The sequence below is a fragment of the Macaca fascicularis genome, chromosome 15 (assembly GCF_037993035.2).
Source record: "Macaca fascicularis isolate 582-1 chromosome 15, T2T-MFA8v1.1".
Taxonomy (NCBI): domain Eukaryota; kingdom Metazoa; phylum Chordata; class Mammalia; order Primates; family Cercopithecidae; genus Macaca; species Macaca fascicularis.
Genome location: NC_088389.1, coordinates 37,207,790 through 37,222,223, shown reverse-complemented (window position 1 = coordinate 37,222,223; position 14,434 = coordinate 37,207,790). Strand labels below are relative to the sequence as shown.

Here is a 14,434-nt window from a genome sequence, read left to right as displayed (position 1 = left end):
GCTACTCAGGAGGCTGAGGCAGGAGAATGGCGTAAACCCAGGAGGCGGAGCTTGCAGTGAGCCGAGATCGCGCCACTGCACTCCAGCCTGGGCGACAGAGCGAGACTCCGTCTCAAAAAACAAAACAAAACAAAACAAAACAAAAAAGAAACTACATAGGACACAGAGCTAGCAAATCATCTCTTCTTCCAGTGGGTTTAAAATGGCTTGGACTAAGACATTCCCCCTCCTCTTCCCAGAATGTTTACCCTTTGCCATACCACTTTAACTTTCTTATGTTTTCCAGTTTTTCTTTAACGAAGCAAATTAATGGAGAAAAAAACTCACCTTAATCTCATATTTGTCTGCACTTAAGAGGATGTAGTCTCCAGGACTGTGCAAGAGAGACTTGACTTTGCACTTCTGCAAAACTACCTGCAAATGTAAACCATGTTACGGAAAGATCCTTTTAATGATTCTCCTACAACGATTTTATTCTTTAAATTAAAATATGAAAATGAGCTTAAAATATGCTAGAATAGCTAAGCCATAGCTCATTACCAAATTAACCTCTGCTAAACATTTTACTATTCTCTGTTATTAGCAGTATCTAAAAGTGTCTAATGTTAGCCAGATGAGGTGGCTCACGCCTATAATCCCAGTGAGTCGGAAGGCTGAGGTGGGAGGATTGCTTGAGCTCAGGAGTCGGAGGATGCAGTGAGCTATGATTGCACCACTGCACTCCAGCCTGGGCAACAGAGCAAGACCACAATGCTTTAAAAAAAAAAAACAAAAAAAAACTGTCTAAACATTGGCAACATTTAATCTTAGCATTCATCTAGAAGCAAACATTAGGACTGATTTTTAAAAATTATAAAATGTTACTTAAGAAACAGAAAAGAAAAAAGCCCATAGACACTGAAGTAGACGCAAATGATCTGCTTTCACAACCATGTGAATCATAAATGAAAAAGCACTGGACTTGGCACCAGAATCTGTCACACACTGACTTTATTTATTTATTTATTTTGAGACGGAGTCTCACTTTGTCGCCCAGGTTGGAGTGCAGTGGCCGGATCTCAGCTCACTGCAAGCTCCGCCTCCCAGGTTCATGCCATTCTCCTGCCTCAGCCTCCCGAGTAGCTGGGACTCCAGGCGCCCACCACCTCACCCAGCTACTTTTTTGTATTTTTTTTTTTAGTAGAGATGGGGGTTCACCGTGTTAGCCAGGATGGTCTTGATCTCCTGACCTCATGATCCGCCAGTCTCGGCCTCCCAAAGTGCTGGGATTACAGGCTTGAGCCACCGCGCCGGCTACATGCTGACTTTATAACCCTGGCCAAGACCATCTAAACTTGGCCAGTTTCCTGATCTTTAAAATAGGAGACAAGCACCTATTATCCTACCTCATTTAATTACAGTAAAGATAAAATAACAATGTAAATTATAGTAGTAACATAATAAAAGCTAACATTCCATTAGCACTTGAGATAGTTTATAAACATCAGGTTCTAGCTAATTTTGTAATCAATTAGCCTAAGGTGAGAGGGGAAGCAGGGTTCATTCATTCAGAAGTCTGGATTGCAGACTCAACTGAAACAGACCAATTACTAAGTATCAGGCACCTTGCTGGGTGCTGTCCCAACATTTCATTTCATGTTCACAGGAACATTTAGCAGATGATACAACTCAGGTCCTGAAGGAGGAGTAACTTGTCCAAGACATCACCATCAGTATCCTAGCCCCAATCAACTGTGTTTTCCACAACACCAAACTGCCTTACACTATATAGCTTTTCTATGTAAAAAGTTAATGTGGGCTAGGCACAGTGTCTCATGCCTATAATCCCAGCACTTTGGGAGGCTGAGGAGGGAGGACTGCTTGAGGCCAGGAGTTCAAGACCAGCCTGGGCAACACAGCAAGAACCCATCTCTACAAAAAAAAATTTTTAATTAGCTGCCAGGCACGGTGTCTCACGCCTGTAATCTCAGCATTCTGGGAGGCCGAGGTGGGTGAATCAACTGAGGTCAGGAGTTCAAGACCAGCCTGGCCAACACAGTGAAACCCCGTCCCTACTAAAAACAAAAAATTAGCCAGGCATGGTGGTGGGCGCCTGTAATCCCAGCTACTTGGGAGGCTGAAGCAGGAGAATCACTTGAACCCAGGAGGTGGATGTTGCAGTGAGCTGAGATCGTGCCATTGCACTCAGCCTGTATAACAAGAGTGAAACTCCATCTCAAAAAAAAAAAAAAAAATAGCTCGGTGTGGTGGCACATGGCTGTAGTGCTAGCTACTCAGGAGACTGACGTGGGAGGATCACTTAAGCCTGGGGATTTAAAGTTGCAAAGAGCTATGATCATGCCACTGTACTCCAGCCTGGGCAACAGAGTGAGACCCTGTCTGTATTACAACAACAAATGAAGAAAAAAAGAAAAAACTTAATGTGCCCAATACATAATAATGGTCTTACAAACTACTCTCCATTTAGCCCCATGTATTTCAAAACAAAGATATAATCATCCACCCCATCTAAAACCCACCAATCACCTCTGATTCTTCTTCATTTCCCACAGTGAATCTGCAAGTCCAGGTGGCTTTCCCTTAAAGACATATCCTTTATGGGTGTCCTTTTCATTACTGCCAGCCAAATCTAAGTTATGGGCATCTTTTGCTTAGACTACTGCCAAAGCCTAAATGGTCACCCTGTATCCACTTGTGCCCAACTCTAGTTCGTTCTTCATTCAGCAGTTAATTTTCTTAAAACATAGATCGCATCAGACACTTACTCAGAACTTATAGATTGCTTCCTAGTACACTTCTGATGATATCCACCATACTTACTGTGGCCTCATAAATCATACAGGATGACCACCTCTCTGCCCATCTCCCCAACTACAGCATGGCTCCACTGGCTTATGTCCAGGTCATCAAATGTTCCAAGTTCTTTCCACTCCCTGGGCCTGTGCATATACTGCACCTTCTGAAACAATCTTTCAGCTACTCTTTCTACAGCTATCTCCTATTTATTCTTCATGTCTAACCCCCTTCTCAAAAAGCTTTCTCTGAACTAATTACTTTCCTAGACCGTTTTTTTTTTTTAAAGAGTCTCACTTTGTCGCCTAAGCTGGAGTGCAGTGGCACAATCTTGGCTCACTGCAACCTCCGCCTCCCAAGCTTCAAGTTAATTCTCATGTCTCAGCCTCCTGAGTAGCTGGGATTACAGGCACTTACCACTACACCAGGCTAATTTTTGTACTTTTAGTAGTGACGGAGTTTCACCATGTTGGCCAGGCTGGCCTCGAACTCTTGGGCTCAGGAGATCCACCCACCTTGGCCTCCCAAAGTGCTAGGATTACAGGAGTCAGCCACCGTGCCCAGCCCCAGACTGTCTTACAGAACACTGTACTGATCCTTCACAAAACACCACAATTTGAAATGATATATTTACCCATGAAATTGTTTAAAAAAACTATTTCTCCTATTAGACTATCATCCACAGGGTAAGGCCTGGATCTATTTTGCTTACTGTTTCCTCAGCCCCCTCATAGAATGGCATAGTAAGCTCAAGAAAAGTGCTTCTGCATGGTATATCCATTATTAATACTGCATTTGATCCTCACAACAACCTTGTTTTAAAGAAAAAAGAAAACATTACAATATTTTACTAAAGATCCCGTACAGTTTTCTTTGTCCTACTTCTTGTAAGCATTATTTTTTCAAAATGAAAATTGCTTGCCTGATTAAAAAAGAAACATGTTTATTCTAAAGGGGAAAATGCACCCACAACCCCACCAGAAATACCAACCTTCAACATTTTGATGCATGAACACATTAAGAAACCAGTATCACACTCCACATACTTTTTTGTATGTAACCTGTTTTATTTGCCCACTCTATCCACCTAATATATTGTGGGCATCTTTCCATGTCCGTAAGTCATTTATTTGTTAACTATTAAGTACCTTCCTACTTGCTGGTCACTGTTGTATACCATCATGCTTTGTAGCTACAGCAATTCCATCCTATGACTCACCTAACACTTACAAGGCAGTATCTACCATCCTCCACTCCCTCCCTCAAAAAGCCTGACAAGAAGATTTCTTCTAAGTCTTCCTACCTTGGTGACCCATTCCGTGTGCCCGGTGAGTGTGTTCAGGCATGTCCCAGCAGATAAAGCCCATACTTTCACAGTGAAGTCTGCAGAGCCGCTCACCAAGACATCCAGCTCATCATTGTAGTCCACGCTAAATACTAGTGCATATAATTACACAAAGTTAAAACATGTCTCTGTCAGTGGGTCTTTTATAAGAGAGTTCAATAATGTTTATTTTCCCTAGCTGCCCAATTAATTTCCCAACCAGAGACACTGTAAGAATGGTGCTATTCAACTAGCAATTTTATGATAAAAATATTTCAAAATTCTTACTATTATAGCTATTATTCTAAGGTGGAAAGTCCTAGGAATAATACAATCTCTTTTATTTGTGGTAGCTACAGTGAGAGGCAAAACAAGTGTTAGAGATAATGGCATTCCCTCTTAGGACTGCCTGCCTGATACTACATCATACTTTATTTAATTTATGCAGGAAAACAAAAAGGACATGGTCCTACTCTAATACACACTAACAGTAAGACAAACTATAAAGAATGGAAGCTGCAAAACAGCACCCAGACTCAATAAAACCCAATGTAAAGAGAGAAAAAACAAAACAAAAACAAGGATCTCAAAGGTCAGATTAAGCCATTAACTCAAAAGTGTCTGAATTTCTTCACAGCTGTATCTCCAGCACCAAAAACAGTATTTGCAGTATCGTGAGTACTCAAATATTTGTTTTCAAATGTATACCAAGTTCTAAAGGAACATTAGGGACCCAGAAATGGAAGACACTGATTCTTCCTTTAAGGAACTCAGTCTAAGTAGGGAGTAGAGGAGGAAGCCCAGAAAATATAAATGTTTACCTCTTGCTAGGGAAACATCAAGGAGAAAGACTAACTCTGCCCAGGGGTATCAGGGAGGACTTCAGGGAAGAGGCGATATTGGAGATGGGCCCTGAAGGATGAGTAGAGTTTATCAAGGAAAGAAAAAATAATACTGCAGGCAGAGGGAATAGTAAAGGTATGAAGTTAAGAAAAACCTCGGCAATGTCTAGGCAACAGTAATAAAAATTTTTAGAGCAGGGTTCTCAAAGTTGATCGGGAATAAAATCACCTGGAAGTCATGGTACATCTTAACATTGTGGAACATAACACTCCGTTTAACATATACTTCCATACATACATGCACCTTCGAATATTAATTTCTGAACAAGTTGTAGCAGACAGGAAAGACTGAAGAAGAGTATACAGGAGGACAAATAAAACGAAGCAAAAAAATATGTGTTTTTATTAGCATAATGGCTACTTCTACTTCAAAGAATCACTAAGCACCAGGTACAGTGCAAGTAATTCCAGTCACATGGGTGAACAAGACAGATAAGATCACTGTCCTTATGGAGTTTAGTCTGGTGGGGAAGCAAGATCATATTTGTATAAGTGGTCTACAGTAGTACAAGTTACTGGGAAACAGAGGGACCCAACCTGTTAAGGGAGTTTTGGAAGGCTGCTCATAAACGTAATGCTTGACATTACAGACTATGACTCTCAGAGGCTAAAGCAGTGGGTAAATGGGGGAAAGGAAGAAGGGAGCTGCTACACAAGAGGCTGGGAAATAGCTCAATTTCTACACAAAGCCTCCCCGACCAAAAAAAGAACAGCAACAGAGAGAGAAGCTCAAATCTCAAGGCTATATTCAAATGACCAGTTTTTGCAAAATAAGGCTGCTGTACATTAGGAAACATTCAGGTATGTTTTTTTCACCTTATCTCTAGGTGGCAGCTTGCTTTAATCAACTGTCAACCAAGTTCCAACTGGATGTAATCTGCGTAGACCACACAATCTAGGAACCACCATCACACCAAAGAATTTTCAGCGCTAATGCTACAAATAAAGTGGAATTTACACGAGTAGGATTTACTCAATTTAGAGGTATGGAATCTGATAAAAGCAAAGGGACAGACTGTTCAACAGGATATAAATGAAACAGGAGTGGGGAGAGAGAGAATGAGAGAGAGCGAGACAGAATGAAAACTACCCTTCCCACCAGAAGGGTACATTCACAGAAGAAAGCAAGAAAAAGCAAAACTGGGTAAAACATTCCAAATAAGAGTAACTAGAATAAAGGGAAATGACTGCAGTGACTAAGAAAGAGGGTTGAAAAAAGCAGGTTAAATTAAAAAAAAATAATAATAATAATAAAGCATTTCACATTCTTAGCTCCTGGCTTAAAAGGATGAGGCTAAGTTGTAAAAACCCTTGAAAAAGGGCAACCCACCCGCCCCCGTGTGCCCCCGAAAGTGCTGGGTCCTGGCTCCGGAACTCCATTCCCAGCAAGCCACAGTGTTGTCAAAGGAGCCTGTCACAAGCTTCTGTTCATCAAACTTCACCGCTGCACAAGTGTGGGTCTGGATGCCATAAACGCACTGCCCTGTGCTCACATCCCACAGCTTTGCAGACAAGTCATCTGACCCTTCAAGAGAAAAACAGGGAGGTTAATAAGAAAACAGACACACTAAAGAAGGAAAATCAATCCCAAAATCATGGTGTTCTTCAAGAACGTTAATGGTCCCCTCCTCTGGCACTCTACTGCTGAGGAAACCAAAGCATGGAGAGAGTAACACAACTTGCTCAGAGTCACCACAAAGGAGTCAAAAGCACTAGGACAGAATCCAAGCTTTTTGGGTGAGACACTTTCCCTTAACCCTCCAGGCTACAGAAGGGCATTAGACTAAAGCATCCCTTGGTGCTTCCACTTGAAAAATGTCATAAATCCTTGGCTATCATGAGCTCTCTGATTTGACTTCAGATAGATGGGTATTACACATGACTGCATGTTTACATTTGCATGCTTGTCCATTACCCAACAGTTCTGAACAAATAAGGATTGTTAAATAGTAAAGGTGTCTGGTGAAACACATTCCATTCTCAGGCAAGTCAAAGACAAACCTCAGAGCATGGGCTAACTTCTGCAAAAGCTAACTGCGAATTGCTCCAGCCATCTCGAAATATGTGAAGGAAGAAACCTCAAGGAAAACCTGGGATAAATTATCCCCGGACATTCACAACTCAACGAACAGTTTGTAAAGCCTCAAAATCCTGTAGGGAAAAGTTGGCCTTGTTTCTGCCTGATGAAAATTCTATACTAATCATGGTGACAATTCAGGACTTTAAGTTTAAAATCTTAATGATTAATTCATTCTCACAACGACCCTTTAATAAGGCTCAACAAATAAAGACATTTTTGAGAATCCACCAGTATAGTCACTATGATAATGGCACAGTATCCTAGGAAAGCACCAAATGACCAACTTTTAAAAAGCTGAAATGACTAAATAAAGCCAGCCACAATTCCACCTTTAGTCAAGAACCACTGTTTGAGACAACGGAAAAATAGCCATCACTTACGAAAAAGCTAGAGTATGAATTTTAACCTCGGAAAACTATGACAGCATACTGAAATAAAGACTGTATTTATTGTCACTTTGCTATTTAGACTGTTTCCTTCTGTATAAAAAGGGATAGGACTTGGTTCTCAATGGCCATGTGAGACAGCTGAATCATCTGGGAAGCTTCATCAAAACGCACAGGCAGGTCCCTATTTTCAGCGAGTCTAACTTGGGAACATCTGAGGCAGGGTCCAACAATCTTAAAACGTTTGCCAGGTGATTCTAACTCATTAGCAATATTTTGAGAGCCAATGGTCTAGAACGGTGCTATCCAACAGAAAATATAATGCAAATTGCATATATAATTTAAAATGTCCTAATAGTTACATTAAAAAAATAATGTTGGGCCAGGTGCAGTGGTTCACGCCTGTAATCCCAGCACTTTGGGAGGCCAAGGCAGGCGTACTGCCTGAGCTCAGGAGTTCAAGACCATTGTGAAACCCTGTCTCTACTAAAACACAAAAAATCAGCTGGGCATGATGGCATGCGCCTGTAGTCAGTCCCAGCTACTCAGGAGGCTGAGGCATGAGAATCGCTTGAGCTCGGGAGGCAAAGGTTGCAATGAGCTGAGATCACGCCACTGCACTCCAGCTTGGGCTACAGAGTGACTCCATCTCAAAAAAAAAAAAAAGAAATGTTGGCCAACCTGGCAAAACCCCGTCTCCACTAAAAAAAATACAAATATTAGCCAGGCATGACGGCGTACGCATGTGGTCCCTGCTACTCAGGAGGCTGAAGCAGGAGAATCACTTGAACCTGGGAGGAGGTTGTAGTGAGCCAAGATCACACCACTGCACTCCAGCCTGGGCCACAGAGCGAGACTGTCTCAAAAAAAAAAAAAAAAAGAAATGTATTAAAATAATTGAATGTGTTTTATTTAACTCAGTATGTCAAAAAATGTCATTTGAACATGTAATCAATACAAATATTGAGATTTTTATATTCTTTTACATTGTAAGTCTTTGAAACCCAGTATTTCACACCTCCATCTGGACTAGCCACAGCTCAAGTACTGAAAAACTACATGGCGCTAGTAGCTACTGTACCAGAGAGCATAAGCCTGGATAGTCTTTAAGGCCTTCAGCTTAGGCATGTTGTGACTGTATTCCTAAGGAGCTAGAGTAGGAAAGGAAATCATTTTAGGTCCTTTATAAGCTTGGTTTTGGTTACCAGTATTCAACTGGGGTCTCATTCATTCATTCAACATATATTTATAGAACTTCTGTGTCAGGCCGGACTCTTGTTCTCATGGCACTCAGTCTACTTGGGAAGACAAAAAGGCTAAACAAGCAATAATAATTCAGCATAGTAGGTGGTAGGCACTACAAAAGCCCATAGCAAATACAAGGAACAGAGCCTCCATTGAGTTTATGACCATGCTCTAACATGTAAGTGGACATGCCTTAGGAGCTGGCATGATTGGCTCTTCAACTACACTCTTCTTCTGTTTCTAAGCTGCGCTTTGGTATAAGACTATTTGAAGAAAGAATTTCATGGCTTTAAAAAAAAAAAAAAAACCTTAAAGTTTTAACTAATTTAAATCTAAAGGATGAATAAGTTAGCCAGGACAAAACAAAACAAAAGGAATAGTATATACCAAAACTTATTCTGTAAAAGGCCTGATAGTAAGTATTTCAGACTTTGACCTATTGAGTTGTAATTACTCTCTTCTGCTGGATTTGGCCCACAGTCCACAGTTTGCCAATCCCTGGTATATACCTATTAAATCAACTATTAAATATCTCTGTATACAACACAAAAATTATTGAAAAGGAACTGGGATCAATTCATAAAGAACTATTTGGAATCACTCAAAAACCATCTAGGAGGTATATACAATGCTTGTCAAAAAGCACAGCCTAGGCCGGGCGCGGTGGCTCAAGCCTGTAATCCCAGCACTTTGGGAGGCCGAGATGGGTGGATCACGAGGTCAGGAGATCGAGACCATCCTGGCTAACATGGTGAAACCCCATCTCTACTAAAAAATACAAAAAACTAGCCGGGCGAGGTGGCGGGCGCCTGTAGTCCCAGCTACTCAGGAGGCTGAGGCAGGACAATGGCGTGAACCCGGGAGGCGGAGCTTGCAGTGAGCCGAGATCCGGCCACTGCACTCCAGCCTGGGCGACAGAGCGAGACTCCGTCTCAAAAAAAAAAAAAAAAAAAAAAAAAAAAAAAAAAAAAGCACAGCCTAAAACATGAACACTGATTATGAAAATAGTTCAGTCTGACTGCAAACAGTGGCAAGGTTTGGCTGCAGAACTGGGTTAGGAAGATGTTTAACTATGACCTTACTTGGATTTCAGAAAGATCACTATAGCTATATCATGGAAAAAGGTTTAAAGGGGGGAAAACTAGAGGCAAGAAGGCAGTTAAAAACCAGGAGAGAGGACAAACAAAATGTGACACATACAGGGAATACACACACACACACACACACACACACACACACACACACACAATGGAATATTATTCGGCCTTAAAAAAGGAATAAAATTGGCCGGGTGTGGTGGCTCATGCCTGTAATCCCAACACCTTGGGAGGCTGAGGTGGAAGGATCACCTGAGGTCGGGAGTTTGAGACCAGCCTGACCAACATGGAGAAACCCCGTCTCTACTAGAAATACAAAAATTAGCTGGGCGTGGTGGCGCATGCCTATAATCCCAGCTACTTGGGAGGCTGAGGCAGAAGGATCACTTGAACCCGGGAGGCGGAGATTGCGGCGAGCCAAGATGGCGCCACTGCACTCCAGCCTAGGCAAAAAGTGCAAAACTTCATCTCAAAAAAAAAAAAAAAGGAATAAAATTCTGACACATTATGATATGAGGGAACCTTGAAGACATCATGCTAAGTGAACTAAGCTAGCCACAAAAGAACAAATACCGTATGATTCCACTAATATTAGGTTCCTAGAATAGTCAAATTCATAGAAAGTAGAATGGTGGGCTGGGCATGGTGGCTCACGCCTGTAATCCCAGAACTTTGGGAGGCCAAGGCTGGTGGATCACCTGAGGTCAGGAGTTCAAGACCATCCTGGCCAATATGGTGAAACCTCGTCTGTACTAATCCCATACAAAAATCAGCCGGACACGGTGGTGCACGCCTGTAATCCCAGCTACTCGGGAGGCTGAGGCAGGAGAATCACTTGAACCTGGGAGGTGAGGTTGCAGTGAGCCAAGATTGAGCCATTGCACTCCAGCCTGGGCGACAGATGGAGACTGTCAAAAAAAAAAAAAAAAGAAAAAAAAAGAAAAAGAAAAGAAAGGTGGTTTTGCCACAGGTTGTAGGGGAAGGGGCATGGGCAATGTTTAGCTAATAGAGTTTAGGCTGGGCACGGTGGCTCATGCCTGTAATCCCAACACTTCGGGAGGCTGAGGTAGGAAGATCACTTGAGCCCAGGAGTTCAAGACCATCCTGGGAAACATGGTGAGGCCCCATCTCTACAAAAATACAAAAATTAGCTGGGCGTGGTGGCGCACACATGTAGTCCCAGCTACCTGGGAGGCCAAAGTGGGAGAATCGCTTGAGGCCAGGAGGTAGAAGTTGCAGTGAGCCAAGATTGTGTCACTGTACTCCAACCACTCCAATCTGGGGTACAGAGTGAGACCTCGTCTCAAAAGAAACCCCCCCAAAAACAAAAAAATTGGATACAGTTTAACTATATAGTGTATTATATAATGTTTATATAGTTAACACTGTATAGTGTTTAACTGATACTGTTTTAGTTTGGGAAGATGTAAAGTTCTGGAAATGGACAGTGGTGATGATTGCACAACAATGTAACGTACTTAATGGCACTCAACTGTATGCTTTAAAATGGTTAAAATGGTAAATTTTATGTTACGTATGTTTTAGCACAATTTGCAAAAAAAAAAAAAGATTATCCAAACTAATTATTTAAACTAGTTGTTATAGGAAAACATTGTGCCATTCAGTTTTACCCCCTAAAAAAAAATAAAAAAATAATCAGGTTGAGTCAAGTTCCATTTTACAGTGATGCAAGTCTACTCCTGAGAATCCTTTAGGAGCCACTGTTCTCTGCTCCTTTCTGGCTTTATGTCAGCCTCCCCTCTGGACTCCCATTTGCTGCACTGGCTAACCCAACATGTTTTCAAAGAGGTCACCAGTGATGCAGCATAGAGGTGAAAGAGGACTAAAGAAATGTAGACTCTTACACTGCATGAAAGAAAAAAAATCCCACCCCATTCAATATCTTAAAAATCTGAATAATACTTAAAAAAAAAAAAAATCAGACTATTTCACAAAACTCTAGATTTCAGGCTTCTCTTGAAAAGTCAGATCTAACAACTCTTACCCTGAATCCCACCCACATGGCAAAAATTTATTACAACGGAGCAGCAGCTGCACTCTTCAGAAAGGCAAGTGTTCTTGATTTGCTATAGTCCACACAGAGACTTTTACCTCAGTCAGGTCATCTTCCTGGTCCCAGTGTGTATGTTCCACAAGAAAAGAACTGCTCTAATTCATCCATGTATGCCCTCACTTTGTTTTTCAAACAGTAGGCATCCCATAAGTAAATATCTACTTAACAGCACAAAGCATAATAGGTTCCTTTCTTACCATTTCAGAAATAAATTGTGAAAGAGAAGGATAACTATCTCAATGTCATTAGCCATCCATCTCTTTAATAAAACTGTCTATTGCGTACTCAAGGCACTAATGTGAGAGTCACTGTAAGTTTATTGCCAAATTCAGGGTTTCCCAATTCCACTACAGTGAAAATTCAATCTCTTAAGTAACAAGATGACACGAACACATGTATAATTCTGTAACAAATACTTCTCTCACAGTTCCAGGGATGCTGCTGTTAGAAAAATTAAACTAATGCTTTGGATTATTTTCAACCACTGTACAACATAATTTTAAATATGCAAACCTGATGAATTGAATCGGAATAAAAATCCCATTAACATATAGACCCACCTAGAGAATAATCTTAAAATGCAGAATTGCAGGTATTAACTTTCCAGGTAGTTAGAGAATTCAGTGACTATTTCCCATTTACTTCCACTCCAAGTAACTGCAGTTTTTACTACATTTCAAAAATGAGGTTTGATAAGAGAAGAAAACAACTTTTTAAAGCAAGGGGAGCTAGGCATGGTGGCTCACACCAGTAATCCTAGCATTTTGGGAGGCCGAGGCTGGCGGAGTGCTTGAGCCCAGGAGTTCGAGACCAGACTGGGCAACATGGTGAAATCCTGTCTCTACAAAAAGTACAAAAAGGAGCCAGGCATAGTGTTGCTCACTTGTAGTCCCAGTTAAACTCGGGAGGCTGACGTGGGAGGATCACCTGAGCCCAGGAGGTGGAGGTTGCAGTAAGCCAAGATCGCACCATCGCACTCCAGCATGAACTACCCTGTGAGAGGTTGTCTCCAAAAAAATTTTAAAAAGGCAGCTGGGTGCAGTGGTTCACACCTGTAATCCCAGCACTTTGGGAGGCCGAGGCAGGCAGATCATCTGAGATCGGCAGTTTAAGACCAGCCTGACCAACATGGTGAAACCCGTCTCTACCAAAAATACAAAAATTAGCAGGGCTATATGGTGGTATGTGCCTGTAATGCCAGCTACTCAGGAGGCTGAGGCGAGAGAATCGCTTGAACCCAGGAGGAGGAGGAGGTTGCAGTGAGTCGAGACTGCACCACTGTACTCTAGCCCAGGTGACAGAGGAGATCCTGTTTCAAAAAAAAAAAATGCTAGAGGTGGTATGAAAACAATGGTCAACTGCCAGTAGGAGCTCCAAGCTCCAAGGTGATACTGCATCTTAATCTTCTTTATTTATTTATTTATTTTTTTGAGACAGGGTCTTGCTCTGTTGCCCAGGCTGGAGTGCAGTGGCATAATCTTAGCTCACTGCAACCTCCACTTCCTGGGCTCAAGCGATCGTCTCACCTCAGTCTCCCAAGTAGTTGGGACTACAGGTGTGAGCCAGCACACCCAGCTAATTTTTGTATTTTTTTGTAGAGATGAGGTTTTGCTATGTTGCCCAGGCTGGTCTCAAACTCCTGGGCTCACATAATCTACCTGCCTTGGCCTCCCAAACTGTTGGGACTATAGGCATGAGCCCCCTCAACTTAATCTTAATCTTTTACAATCATGAGGCAAAATCTTTTAAAATCTTTTTAAATCATGAGGCAAAAGAGACATGGAAAAGCCATCACCGCAACAGAGAAAGTACATCAAAGCCTAGAAGAACTGGTGATGCTGTTCTAGTAATCAAGCTTGTAACACAAGTAAAATAAAGTGTGAAATAACATCAGGATGACAAACCAAACCATGAAAAATGCTTTAAATCAAATGTTTATTTTCTAAAATTAGCAGAGTGTCTAGCATTTCAGAGAAAATATCACCACATATTATATACCCTTAATGAATAAAGAAATGCAATTGTAAAATGGTCTTGAGAAATGATACATCTCGATATTAAATATTAATATTTAAATTGAGTCTGGTGAGACTCTTGAGGGAGAAGCAAGTTACTTAAGACTGTATTGTCATTGTATCAATTCAATCTATCTGGAAAGGGCACTAAGAAGAGCTATAAAATCAGGCCAGGCACGGTGGCTCACACCTGTAATCACAGCACTTTGGACAGCGGATCACCTGAGGGCAGGAGTTTGAGACCAGCCTGGGCAACAAGGTGAAACCCCACCTCTAATACAAATACAAAAAAATTAGCCAGGCATGGTGGCATGTGCCTATAATCCCAGCTACTCGGGAGGCTGAGGCAGGAGAATCACTTGAACCCTGGAGACGAAGGCTGCAGTGAGCTGAGATCGTGCCACTGCACTCCAACCTGGGTGAGAGAGTGAGACTCCATCTCAAACAAACAAAAAAACATCTATAAAATCATTCAATCTTCTGTATCTGGTGATTCTACTTTTAGGCTTCTGTCCCAA

General features: G+C 41.7%; 1 protein-coding gene across 7 annotated transcripts in view; it reads right to left on the bottom strand.

Moving 5' to 3' along the window:
- The window catches only part of FBXW2 (F-box and WD repeat domain containing 2), a 36,682-nt gene that overhangs the window by 14,354 nt on the left and 7,894 nt on the right, over window positions 1-14,434 (bottom strand). For 4 of the 7 annotated variants that reach the window (XM_074016690.1, XM_005580928.5, XM_074016689.1 and 1 more), the window contains 3 exons: window positions 6,350-6,544; window positions 4,097-4,230; window positions 328-414 (listed from right to left, as the gene is read on the bottom strand). In XM_074016690.1, the coding sequence (XP_073872791.1) occupies window positions 328-414; window positions 4,097-4,230; window positions 6,350-6,544 (416 nt within the window). Of the gene's footprint in view, window positions 1-327; window positions 415-4,096; window positions 4,231-5,835; window positions 6,545-14,434 lie in introns of all 7 variants that reach the window. The other 3 variants (XM_045373742.3, XM_074016691.1, XR_012424426.1) reach the window with 2 other exon arrangements.